The sequence below is a fragment of the Callithrix jacchus genome, chromosome 3, assembly GCF_049354715.1.
Source record: "Callithrix jacchus isolate 240 chromosome 3, calJac240_pri, whole genome shotgun sequence".
Taxonomy (NCBI): domain Eukaryota; kingdom Metazoa; phylum Chordata; class Mammalia; order Primates; family Cebidae; genus Callithrix; species Callithrix jacchus.
In genome coordinates, this window is record NC_133504.1 from 99,471,178 (window position 1) to 99,485,192 (window position 14,015).

At 40.0% G+C, this 14,015-nt stretch overlaps 1 protein-coding gene across 3 annotated transcripts in view; it reads left to right on the forward strand.

Annotated features, from left to right (window-relative positions):
- STPG2 (sperm tail PG-rich repeat containing 2) overlaps positions 1-14,015 on the forward strand; it is a 667,306-nt gene that overhangs the window by 42,698 nt on the left and 610,593 nt on the right. For all 3 annotated transcript variants that reach the window (XM_054253130.2, XM_035293288.3, XM_054253131.2), the window contains one exon: positions 6,943-7,055. In XM_054253130.2, the coding sequence (XP_054109105.1) occupies positions 6,943-7,055 (113 nt within the window). The remainder of the gene's footprint in view (positions 1-6,942; positions 7,056-14,015) is intronic.

Here is a 14,015-nt window from a genome sequence, read left to right on the forward strand (position 1 = left end):
GAAGTCTAATTCTGTCATTTCGTCACAGTCATTCTCCATCCAGCTTTGTTACCTTGCTGGTGAGGAGTTTTGGTCATTTGTAGGAGGCGAGGTGTTCTTGTTTCTGGTGTTTTCCTCCTTTTTTCGCTGGTTTCTTCCCATCTTTGTGGATTTATCCACCTGTCGTCTGAGTAGTTGTTGACTTTTTGAATGGGTCTCTGAGTGGATGCCGAGATTGTTGATGATGAGGTCTTTCTGTTTCTTGGTTTTCTTTTTACCATTCTAGCCCCTCTGCTGTATGACTGCTGAGGTCCACTCCAGGTCATGCTTGTCTGGGGTATACCTGTAGCAGCGTCAGAATGGTGACAGATGCTACCAATTTCTTCTTCTGCTATCTTTGTCCCAGAATGGTGCCCACCTAATGTCAGTCTGATCAGTTTTTTTTGAAGTGACTCTGGATATACAGGGGTCAGGGAGCTGCTTGAGGAGACAGTCTGTACTTTATAGGAGCTCAAGTGCTGAGCTGTGAGCTCTGTTGGTCATTCAGGGCTGTTAGGCAGGTGTGTTTAATTCTGCTGCAGCACAACTCTTAGAACCCTTTTTTTCCACAGATGCTTTGTCTCGGGAGGGTTGGGGCTTTCTTTATGAGTGTCTGTGGCACTATCCTGCCCGGCTAGAAGGCAGTCTAGTCACTATTTGCCTGCTGAGGCTCCACCCTGCTGATGTGGTGTGGGCCCTGTTACAGCGGGCTCTGCCCTGCAGCCGTGGGCTCCACGGTAGGCTCCGCCCTGCTGCCACTAGCTCCGCCCTGCAGCGGAGTTTCTCTGTTATGGTGTGTTGCCTCGGCAACAGCAGGCTGCAACAGCAATGGGAATGTACCTTTGTAGGGGCAGATGTACTTGGTAATGGCGTACGCCCCTCCCCCACCAAGGTGCACCGTCCTGGGTTCAGCTGTGCTCGCAGTGAAACTCTCCACCTGGAGCGTTTCGAGTTGCCGTTTTGTTTGTCCCTGTGGGGGTGAAACCCGTCGAGCCCACTTGCCTCGCTCCCTGCCTCAGAGTGCTTTTCTTTTCTTTTTTTTAAAGTTGAACGGATGGCTCTCTCCCAGGTGTTTTGGTCGCCTGCTGTTAGAGCACCAGGATCTGTGTGATTTCCCATGCAGCTAGCCACTGCGCTGGCTTAAACACCACTTCTCAGGAATCTCCTGCTCTGGCTCATTTTCCAAGTCCCATTTAATCAGATGGATATGCTAATCTGCCCTCCCAAATCTCAGATTGCCAGTTTAGCAGGGCACCCGGGCCCGTGTTTTTTTTGTGGATTGTTGGGGAGTGCCTGCGCTGTGGCGTCGGCTGAAGCGGCCGCAACAGCCGAAGCGGCTGCGCTTGTGTCCCGTGTCTTTCCTACACCTGGGACTTTCCCAGTTCTGTGGGCAACAAAGATCCATCTGGAAATGCGGCTTTGACTCACCCGCTGAGCATTCGCTGAGAGTTGTGATCCCAAGTTGTTCTTACTGCGCCATCTTGAAAAACCGACCAACACCGTTTATTTATACAGGGAATCGTTTCCCCATTCCTTGTTTTTTTCAGGTTTGTCAAAGATTAGATGGTTGTAGATGTGTGGCATTGCCTCTGAGGCCTCTGCTGTGCTTCATTGGTCTATATCTTTATTTTGGTACCAGTGCCATGCTGTTTTGATTACTGTAGCCTTATAGTATAGTTTGAAATCAGGTAATGTGATGCTTCCAGCTTTGTTCTTTTTGCTTAGGATTGTCTTGGCTATGTGGCCTCTCTTTTGGTTTCATATGGAGTTTAAGGTGGTTTCTTTCAGTTCTGTGAAGAGGGTCAATGGTAGCTTGATGGCGATAGTGTTGAATCTATAAATTACTTTGGGCAGTATGGCCATTTTCACGATAGTGATTCTTCCTAACCATGAGCATGGAATGTTTCTCTATCTGTTTGTGTCCTCTCTAATTTTGTTGAGCAGTGGTTTGTAGTTCTCCTTGAAGAGGTACTTTACATCCTAAGAGGTTACTTGTATTCCTAGGTATTTTGTTCTCTTTGTAGCAATTGTAAATGGGAGTTTACTCATGATTTGGCTCTCTGTTAGTCTGTTATTGATGTAAAGAAATGCTTGTTATTTCTGCACATTGATTTAGTATCCTGAGACTTTGCTCAAGTTGCTTATCAGTTTAAGGAGATTTTAGGCTGAGATGATAGGGTCTTCTAAATACACAATCATGTCATCTGCAAATAGAGACAGTTTGACTTCCTCCTTTCCTAATTGAATACTCTTCATTTATTTTTTCTTGCCTAATTGCTCTGGCTAGAACTTCCAATACTATATTGAATAGGAGTGGTCAGAGAGGGCGTCCTTGTCTAGTGCCCGATTTCAAAGGGAATGCTTCCAGTTTTTGCCCATTCAGTATGATATTGGCTGTAGGCTTGTTGTAAGTAGCTTTTATTGGTTTGAGATATGTTCCTTCGATACCTGGTTTACTGAGAGTTTTTAGCATAAAGGACTGTTGAATTTTGTCGAAGGACTTCTCTGCATCTCTTGAGATAATCAGTTGGTTATTGTCTTTGGTTCTGTTTATGTGGTAGATTACATTCATAGACTTGCGTATGTTGAACCAGTCTTGCATCCCTGGGATGCAAGCCTACTTGAAGCTTTTTGATTTGCTATTGCAATCTGTTTGCCAGTATTTTATTGAGAATTTTTACATTGATGTTCATCATGGATATTGGCCTGAAGTTTTCTTTTTTTGTTGAGTCTCTGCTGGGTTTTGGTATCAGGATGATGTTGGTCTCATAAAATGATTTTGGAAGGATTCCCTCTTTTTGGATTGTTTGGAATAGTTTCAGAGTAACAGCTCCTCTTTGTACATCTGGTAGAATTCAGCCATGAACCCATCTGGACCTGGGCTTTTTTTGGTTGCTAGGCTATTAATTGCTGCCTCAGTTCAGCCCTAGTTATTGGTCTTTTCAAAGTTTCAACTTCTTCTTGGTTTAGGCCTGGGAGGGTACAAGTGTCCAGGAATTTATCCGTTTCTTCCAAGTTTACTGGTTTATGTGCATAGAGTTGTTTGTAGTCATCTCTGATGGTAGTTTGTATTTCTGTGGAATTGGTGGTGGTATCCCCTTTTTTGTTTTTTTATTCCATCTATTTGGTTGTTCTCTCTTTTCTTTTTTATCAGTCTGGCCAGTGGTCTGTCTATTTTGTTGATCTTTTCAAAAAACTAGCTCCTGGATTTATTGATCTTTTTGAAGGTTTTTTTTTTGTGTCTCTATATCCTTCATTTCTGCTCTGATCTTAGTTATTTCGTGTCCTCTGCTAGCTTTGGAGGTTTTTTTGATCTAGTTTCTCTAGCTCTTTTAATTTTGACAGTAGGTTGTCAATTTTAGATCTTTCATCTCTTCTCTGGTGGGCATTTATTGCTATAAATTTCCCTCTAGATAATACTCTAAATGTGTCCCAGAGATTCTGGTACATCGTGTCTTCATTATCATTGATTTCAAAGAACATCTTTATTTCTGCCTTCATTTCATTGTTTATCCAGTCAATATTCAGGAGCAGGTTGTTCAGTTTCCATGAAGTTGTGCGTTTCTGAGTTAGTTTCTTAATTCTGAGTTCTAATTTACTGTCTTGTGGTCTGAGAGACTGTTCATTATGATTTCTGTTCTTTTGCATTTGCTGAGGAATTATTTACTTCCAATTATATGATCAGTTTTAGAGTAGGTGCAATGCAACGCTGAGAAGAATGTGTATTCTGTGGATTTGGGGTAGAGATTTTTGTAGATGTCTATTAGGTCTGCTTGGTCCAGTTCTGAGTTCAAGTCCTGGATATCTTTGTTAATTTTCTGCCTTGTTGATCTGTCTGATGTTGACAGTGGAGTGTTAAGGTATCTCGCTATTATTGTGTGGGAGTCTAAGTCTTTTTGTAGGTCATTAAGAACTTGCTTTATGTACCTGGGTGCTCCTATTTGGGTGCATATATATTTACGATCACTAGCTCTTCTTGATGCATTGATCATTTTACCATTGTGTAATGCCCTTCTTTGTCTCTTGATCTTTGTTGTTTTAAAGTCCATTTGATCAGCGACTAGGATTGTAACTCGTGTTTTTTTGCTTCCCATTTGCTTGATAAATCTTCCTCCATCCCTTTATTTTGAGCCTATGTGTGTCCTTGCACATGAGATGGTTTACTGAATACAGCACACCCATGGTTCTTGACTTTTTATCCAATTTGCTAGTTTTTGTCTTTTGATTGGGGCATTTAGCCCATTTATGATTAAGGTTAATATTGTTATGTGTGAATTTGAAACTGCCATTTTGATACTAGCTGGATGTTTTATCCATTAGTTGACACATTTTCTTCATTATGCCAATGGTCTTTACCATTTGGTACATTTTTGGACTGGCTGTTAGTGGTTGTTCCTTTCCTTGTTCAGTGCTTCTCTCAGGAGTTCTTGTAAGGCAGGCCTGGTGGTGACAAAATCTCTCAGCAATTGCTTGTCTGTAAAGGATTTTATTTCTCCTTCACTTATGAAGCTTAGTTTGGCTGGATATGAAATTCTAGGTTTAAAGTTCTTTTTGTTAAGGATGTTGAATATTGACACTCACTCTCTTCTGGCTTGTAGGGTTTCTGTGGAGAGATCCACTGTGAGTCTGATAGACTTCCCTTTATGGGTAACCCAACCTTTCTCTCTGGCTGCCCATAGCATTTTCTCCTTCATTTCAACCTTGGTGAATCTGACAATTATGTGCCTTGGGGTTGCTCTTCTTGAGGAATATCTTTGCGGTGTTCTCTGTGTTTCTGGGACGTGTGTGGTGGCCTGCCGTGCTTGGTTGGGGAGTTCTCCTGGATAATATCCTGAAGAGTGTTTTCCAGCTTGGATTCACTCTCTCTGTCACATTCAGGTACACCTATCAAATGTAGATCAGGTCTTTTCAGATAATCTTATATTTCTTGGAGGATTTGTTAATTTCTTTTCACTCTTTTTTCTCTATTCTTGCCTTCTCATTTTATTTCATTGAGTTGATCTTCAGTGTCTGATATCCTTTCTTTTGCTTGGTCAGTTCGGCTTTTGAAACTTGTATATACTTCGTGAAGTTCTCATGTTGTGTTTTTCAGCTTCATCAAGTTGTTTATATTCTTCTCTAAGCTGTTTATTCTAGTTAGCATCTCAACTAACCTTTTTCTAGGGTCTTAGTTTCTTTGCATTGGGTTAGCACATGTTCTTTGAGCTCTGAGAAGTTTGTTATTACTCACCTTCTGAAGCCTCTGTCAGTGCATCAGATTCATTCTCCATTGATCTTTGATCTCTTGCTGGTGAGAAATTTTGTGATTCCTTGGAGGAGGAGAGGCATTCTGGTTTTTGGTGTTTTCATCCTTTTTGTGCTGGCTTTTCCTCATGTTAGTGGCTTTATCTACCCGTGATCTTTGTAGTTGGTTACTTTTGGATGGGGTCTCTGAGTGGACATCCTTTTTGTTGATGTTGAAGCTCTTTCTTTCTGTTTCTTAATTTTTCTTCTAACAGGCTTCTCTGCTGCAGGACTGCAGGAGGTCCACTCCAGACCCGATTGCCTGGGGATCACCCATGGGGGCTGCAGAATAGTAAGGGTTGCTGCTGGTTTCTTCTTCTGTTGCTTGTTCCAGAAGGGTACCCAACAGATGTTGGCCGGAGCTGTCCTTTATGAGGTGTCTCTTTGGGTATATGGGGTTTGGTGAGCTACTTGAGGAGACAGTCTGTCCCTTCCAGGAATTCAAGTGCTGTGCTGGGAGCTTCATTGTTCCATGCAGATCTGCTTGGCAGGTACCTTTAAGTCTGCTATAGGGGAACTCATATCCACCTTTTTTCCTAGGTGTTGTGACCTGGGAAAGTTGACTTTATTTATAAGTTCCTGATGTGCTGCTGCCTTTTTTGAGAGATGCCTTGTCCTGCATGGAGTAGTCTAGTCACAGTCTGCCAGCAGAGGTGTTGCTGAGCTGCCGCAGGCTCTGTCCAGCTTCTGTGCGAACTGTTTTGGTATTGGCAGACTGCCATGGTAGCAGCAGATGCCCTTCCCTGCACTGAGGTGGATTGTCCTGGGTCGAGCTGCACTTGCTGTGGAACTCTCTATCCAGAGCATTTCAGATTGCTTGTTTTGTGGAGGTGGTACCTGCTGAGCCAGATACCTGGCTTCCTGACTCAGCCCCCTCCCTTTCAGTTGAATGGGTGGCTCTGTCTTTCAGGCATTCCAGGTACCAGTTGAAACAGCTGCCCAGATTTGTGTGAGTTTCTGTTTGCCAACCCATGGCACTAGTCATGCTGAACACTCATGGTGCTTTTGGCCCTGGAATCTCCTCATCTGTGGGCAGTGAAAACTTGTTTGGAAATGCAGTGAGCACTCTGCAGCTGTTCCTATTCAGCCATCTTTGCAATATTTTTCCTGATTCTGTCTTTAAGCCTTAACAATAAAATGAACTTAGGCTAGTGTTTAATTTATTGTAAGTATTTCTAAGTACATGTAAAGGTTACATTAATGTGAAGTTATCTAACAACTGTTGGTGCTGTTTGCATTTTTTCAATCTATTTATTTAAGGTAATTTTTAATAGGTATTTCTGTTTCCCAAGTAATGTTATCCCCTCTCTCTTCTAAATCATGAGGAGCTAATTTTAATTTTTCTTAAGGTTTCAGATTACTAGGTGTACTGTCAAGAGCAAAGCTGTTCATGTTAGTTGAGAATATGCTAATGTTAGAGGTACTTCTCCAGGAAAACTAGCTGACTCAGGAGTGGGATGGGATCCAACAATGACAACTTAGCCTGGGGATGTTTCAAGGAGCACTCTAGCATTGACCAGTGGAACCCCCTTAATGAGGCTATCCTTTCTTTAGATTTAGACTTAGGTAACACCAAACATCGTTTTATGACTTATTTAAACTATGTTTCATTCTCACTTTTGATACCTTTTTATTTTTTAGGGTGTTTCCAATGCAACTTTGAAATACAAAGGCATACATTTTGGCAACTCATCAGGAAGACAAGAGTTACCTAAAAAGTCAAGTCCTGGTCCTGGGCAGTATGATATAGTCCAGTAAGTGAAAAAATATAGCATACCTTTAATATAACTCTTGACTAGAAAAGTATTCCAATAATTCAGACTAGGTTATGCTATAAAGAAAAGAGAAATTAGTATGAAAAACTCCCAGAAGTATTATATTTTGGTGTAACCTATATGAAAGTTATTGGTTTTTTTTTAAATAAGCTAAATCTTGTGCTACCAACTATATGTGCATTAACACATTTAATTTTCACAGCAAGCTTTGCATAGTTAAGATTGTTATATCTATTTTATTAGTGAAAAATCCAAGGGTTAAATGGGATAAATAACATATTCCAGTTCATGCAGCTATTAAATTGCAGAGCTAAAGTTAAATTGAAGCCTGTTTGATTACACAGCCCATGTATCCATGTACCAAAATATACTGTCCTTAATTATAAAGTAGACAAATGATCAGAGAAAATGTTAAAGAGGGTGACCCAAAATTTTATCTCTGGCTCTCATCTTCAATCCTCTGACTACATGATGGATTTAGAAGGTATTCTCAGTCAGTGTAAGTCAGAATATATTTATGAAGAAATGCATTTCTGGCAAAATAACTCTATTTTCTCCTCCTATAGTGAGGTCTTAGACATGAGTTCATGAAAGGGAAAATTGAGTAGAAAATACCATGTTGTCCTCAGAATTTACTACCTTTTCTCATAATTAGATTTTTTTTTTTTTGAGACAGAGTTTTGCTCTTGTTATCCAGGCTGGAGTGCAATGGCGTGATCTTGGCTCACCACAACCTCCACCTCCTGGGTTCAGGCAATTCTCCTGCCTCAGCCTCCTAAGTAGCTGGGATTACAGGCATGCGCCACCATGCCCAGCTAACTTTTTGTATTTTTAGTAGAGATGGGGTTTCACCATGTTGACCAGGATGGTCTCGATCTCTTGAGCTCGTGATCCACCCACCTCAGCCTCCCAAAGTGCTGGGATTACAGGCATGAGCCACCGCACCCGGCCTCATAATTAGATTTTTAAGAGTCCAGCTTATCTGCCTGATTCTTTCTCTTTTATAGCATAAATTTTCTCCCAAGAAGCCACAGAGTGATTACATACTCAATTAATTTGCTAGACAGATCAGACATATCTGTATACTAGCAGTGGATATATTTTAGGATCTTGCTTGGACTCCCCTGCTACTGTTCATTCATTGAGTAAACATTGTTTGAATTCTTGCTATGTGCCAGTTCTGAACTTAATAACTGAGAATAACAAGAATAAAACATGGCCCTTGTTTTTGGGAATTTATACTCTAATACATTATCCCATTCATTTTTTACCTTCTAAATATGGAATATATACCTTGATATTTTTATTCTTTTAATAGTTATGGTAGAACATTAACATGCATATTTAGCTTAATTAAGTCTTTGCTTAATAATACTGTTGTTATTCAAAACAAGACAAGTTCTGTAGAATACTCTAACATATATCATAGTCTTCTTTACATATGCTTTTGTTCTTCGATATTTTAATCCTATCCTCTTCTTCTGCCAGATTGGCTGGTGTGTGTGTATGCTCTCTCTCTCTCTTTCTCCCCACCTCCTTTCTGTCTCTCTCTCTCTCTCTTTCTCTCTCTCTCTCCCCCTCCTCTCTCTGTCAATCTGGCCCTCTCTCTCTGTCACCTTCTCTCCTTCCTCTCTTCTCAGTTTTACTGAGGTTTAAGTAATATAAGTCAAAATTCATCTTTTAAAATGTATATAATTCTGTGGTGATTGTTTTCTGCCCATTTCACTATACTTCTGACTGACTACCCCAGGTATAGTCAGGACTCTAAGCAGTGTTGACAGATTCTGGTTGGTGGTTTTTCCTACCAGTCTGTTTGACTTCCCCCAACCTTGTCCCACTCTCATTCTCAGCCCATTTATTGTGCTGTTGCTTTATTTGATCTTTGTTATTTCTCCTGTATTTCCCCTTCTTCCATTTGTATTTTAACTTTTTGAAGAAATGTATTAATATAGATTGCATTCCTGACTGCTTCAGTTATTTCACCATTTTAGTAATTTGCTTGCTCTTAAATTTAACTGCTTTCAGTGTATTTTTTACATGGAGTCGTCTTAGTTCCTTCTGGCAGTTGACATTTTCTGCTTGTTTTTTTCTTTTTTGGACTTTTTGTTATATTTGGTGAATCAGGATTATTCTGGGAGTCTTGATTCAGTACAGAAGTGGAGATATTTGTTCACTTTAAATGAAAAATAAGTGTATGGATCTTTTTGGAAAGATACAGACCTAAATGATATGTGATATTTCTGATATTTCATATATAAATTTCTTATCCATAAACCTTTTTGAGGATTGAAAGCAAGTTTATTTGTTGAGTTTTGGTTTTTTTTTTTTCCTTTTTTTTTTTTTTTTTTTTTTGGGGGTGGGAGGAAGGCAGGAAGGAAGGGAATAAGGACGGTAGGGAGGAAGGAAGGGATGAAGGAAGGAAGGAAGGGAGGAAGCGGGGAGGGAGGGAAGGGAAGAAAGGAAATCAAGCAATGAAAGAGACATTGCCGACCTGGATCTAGAGGTTTACAAGTTGATTTCTTTTTTTTTGAGAAAAGGAAAGAAAAAAAAAAATAAGTAAAGGAGAGAAAGAAAGAGGAAGAGAAAGAGGGAGAGTAAATGGAAATATTGCTTTATTTTGAAAAAAATTGGGTATTAATAATGGCCAATCAGTGTTTCATTTAAACTAATGGGTAGGTGTGATGTGGTATTGACAAGAATGTATATTTTGTGTATTTGAAGTGGAGAGCTCTATAAATATTTATTAAGTTTACTTGTTCTGGATCTGAGTTCGAGTCCTTGATATCCTTATTAATTTTCTGTCTCATTGAATCTAAGTCTCCTATCTGGGTGTTAGGATCGTTAACTCTTGTTGTTGCATTGATCCTTTTACCACTATATCTTTGTTGCTTTAAAATCTATTTTATCCGATACAAGAATTGCAACTCCTGCTTTTTATTTATTTATTATTTATTTTTGCTCTCCATCTGGTTGGTAAATCTTTCTCCATCCCTTTGTTTTGAGTCTTTGTGTATCCTTGCATGTGAAACAGGTCTGGATGTAACATGCCATTGGGTTTTGGCTGTGTCTTTTGATTGGGAATTCAGTCAATTAAATTTAGGGTTACTGCCATTTGATGTTGACTGGCTGTTTTATCCATTCGTTGGTGTAAATTCTTCTTTATTTTGGTGCTCTTTACTTTTTGGTGTATTTTTAGAAAGGCTAATACTGGTTGTTTCTTTCTGTGTGTAATGCTTCTTTCAGAAGCTCTTGTAAAGCAGGCCTGGTGGTAATAAAATCTCTGAGTTCTTGCTTGTTCATAAAAGATTTTATTTTTCCTTCAGTTGTGAAGCTTAGTTTGGCTGGATATGAAATTCTGGGCTGAAGGTTCTGTTCTTTGAGGATGTTGAATATTGGCCCCCACTCTCTTCTGGCCTTTAGAGTTTCTGCCGAGAGATCTGCTGTAAGTCTGATAGGCTTGCCTTTGTGGGTAATCTGACCTTTTTCTCTGGCTGCCCTTAGTATCTTCTCCTTCGTTTCAACCCTGGTGAATCTAATGATTATGTGCCTTGGGGTTGCTCTTCTTGAGGAATATCTTTGTGGTGTTCTCTGTATTACCTGGGGTTGAATGTTGACCTGCTTTGCTAGTTTAGGAAAATTTTCCTGAATAATATCCTGAAGGGTATTTTCCAGCTTGGATTCATTCTCTCCGTCGCATTCAGGTACACCTATCAAACGTAAATTTGGTCTTTTCACATAGTCCCACATTTCTTGGAGACTTTGCTCATTCCTTTTTATCCTTTTTTTCTCTAATCTTTTCTTCACGTTTTATTTCATTAAGTTGGACTTTGACCTCTGATATCCCTTCTTCTGCTTGAACAATTCGAGTGTTTAAACCTGTGCATACTTCTCGGAGTTCCTGTATTGTATTCTTCAGTTCCATTAATTCACTCATACTCCTCTCTAAGTTGTCTATTCTCAATAGGATTTCATCAAACCTTTTTTCAAAGTTCCTAGTTTCTTTACGTTGGGCTGCAACATGTTCTTTTAACTCACCGAAGTTTGTTATTATCCATTTCTTGAAGAGTGATTCTGTCATCAGGAGGCGCTCGTTCTCCATCAAGCCTTGTTCCATTGTTGATGTGGAACTGTGATCATCTTTAGAGGGAGAGGCGTTCTGACTTTGAGTATTCTCAGCTTTTTTACGCTGGTTTCTTCCCGTCATTGTAAATTTATCCTCCTCTTGTCTTTGAAATTACCAACTTTCAGATTAGGTCTCTTGAGTGGACGTTCAGGTTGTTAGTTCCCAGGGCCAGAGCAGCGGCGTTAAAACTGTTGGTGCTTTTCTGCCCAGGATTCTCCTGTCGGGCTTCCTTCTTGTTTCCGTAGTAGGCGACTCTGCCTTCCCGGGGCTCCAAACCTCGGTCAGAAGGGGAACCGGTCCGGTTTACTCTGCGCCAAGCGCTGCCGCGTCGAGGTGCTGGCGGAACCACTGCGCCGACCACGAGAGTCGCTCTGGCGACTCGTGTGTTTCCACCACTGGGGGATCTTCTGCTCCGTGAGCGACCAGACTTTGTCTGAAAGTGTGGCGTCCTCTAGTTCTCCGCGCCTTCCCTGAGAGCTGCAATCCCGGGATGTTAGTGATCGGCCATCTTGGATCGTTCGCATTGGTTTCTCTTTTTTTTTCCTTTTTATTTGTTGAGTTTTTAGCAAATAATAATAAGTAAGGAAGTGAGCATTTAGGAGTGAGTGAGATGGTAGGTGCACATTAAATCACAGCACTGCTGAACAAAGAAAGTAATAGTAATTGCATAACTTTGTGTACTATATATGTATATATATCTTAATTTTTAATATATATTTTATTGCATTTTAGGCTTTGGGGTACATGTAAAGAATATGTAAGATTGTTGCATAGGTACACACAAGGCAGTGTGGTTTGCTGCCTTCCTCCCTATCACTTATATCTGGCATTTCTCCCTATATTATCCCTCCCCAACTCCCCACCACCCACTGTCCCTCCCTTTGATCCCCTCCAACAGACCCCAGTGTGTGATGCTTCCCTCCCTGTGTCCATGTATTCTTATTGTTCAACACGTGCCATGAATGAGAACATGTGGTGTTTGATTTTCTGTACTTGTGTCAGTTTGCTGAGAATGATGGTTTCCAGGTTCATCCCTGTCCCTACAGAGGACACGAACTTATAGTTTTTGATGGCTACATAGTATTCGATGGTGTATATGTGCCACATTTTCCCTGTTTAGTCTATCATCCATGGGCATCTGGGTTGGTTCCAGGTCTTTGCTATTGTAAACAGTGCTGCAATGAACATTCGTGTGCATGTGTCCTTATAGTAGAACGATTTATAGTCCTTTGGATATATGCCCAGTAATGGGATTGCTGGGTCAAATGGAATTTCTATTTCTCGGTCCTTGAGGAATCACCACACTGTATTACACAGTAAATTAGTGGTTGAACTAATTTACACTCCCACCAGCAATGTAAAAGTGTTCCTATTTCTCCACATCCTCTCCAGCATCTGTTGTCTCCAGATTTTTTAATGATTGCCATTGTAATTGACATGAGATGGTATCTCAATGTAATTTTGATTTGCATTTCTCTGATGACCAGTAATGATGAGCATTTTTTCATGTTTGTTGGCCTCATGTGTGTCTTCTTTTGTAAAGTGTCTTTTCATATACTTCACCCACTTTTGAATGGGCTTGTTTTTTTCTTTGTAAATTCTGGATATCAGCCCTTTGTCAGATGAGTAGATTGCAAAATTTTTTTCTCATTCTGTTGGTTGCTGATTCACTCTAATGACTGTTTCTTTTGCTCTGCAGAAGCCCTGGAATTTAATTAGATTCCATTTGTCTATTTTGGCTTTTGTTGCCAATGCTTTTGGTGTTTAGGTCATAAAGTCCTTGCCTACTCCTATGTCCTGAATGGTTTTGCCTAGATTTTCTTCTAGGGTTTTTATGGTATTACATCTTATATTTAAGTCTTTAATCCATCTGGAGTTAATTTTAGTGTAAGGTGTCAGGAAGTGGTCCAGTTTCTGCTTTCTACACATGGCTAGCCAGTTTTTCCAACATGATTTATTAAACAGGAAATTCTTTCCCCATTGCTTGTTTTTGTGAGGTTTGTCAATGATCAGATGGTTGTAGATGTATGGTGTTGCCTCCGAGGCCTCTGTTCTGTTCCATTGATCTATATCTCTGTTTTGTTTCCAGTACCTTGCTGTTTTGATTACTGTAGCCTTGTAGTATAGTTTGAAGTCAGATAGCATGATGCCTTCAGCTTTCTTGTTTTTACTTAGAATTGACTTGGCCATGTGGGCTCTCTTTTGGTTCCATATGAAGTTTAAGGTTTTTTTTACAGTTCTGTGAGGAAGGTCATTAGTAACTTGATGGGGATAGCATTGAATCTGTAAATGACTTTGGGCAGGATGGTCATTTTCATGATATTGATTCTTCCTAACCATGAGCATGGAACGTTTCTCCATCTGTTTGTGTTCTCTCTTATTTTGTAGTTCTCCTTGAAGAGGTCCTTTACATCCTGAGAGGTTAGTTGTATTCCTAGGTATTTTATTTTCTTTGTAGCAATTGTGAATGGTAGTTCATTCTTGATTTGGCTCTCTTTAAGTCTGTTATTGGTGTATAGGAATACTTGTGATTTTTGCACATTGATTTAGTATCCTGAGACTTTGCTGAAGTGGCTTATCAGTTTCAGGGGATTTTGGGTTGAGATGATGGGGTCTTCTAAATATACAATCATGTCTTCTGCAAATAGAGGCAATTTTAATTTTCTCTATTTGCAGACGACATGATTGTATATTTAGAAGACCTTATCATTCTCCTTTCCTAATTGAATACTCTTTATTTCTTTTTTCTTGCCTGATTGCTCTGGCTAGAACTTCCAATACTATATTGAATAGGAGTGGTGAGAGAGCATCCTTGC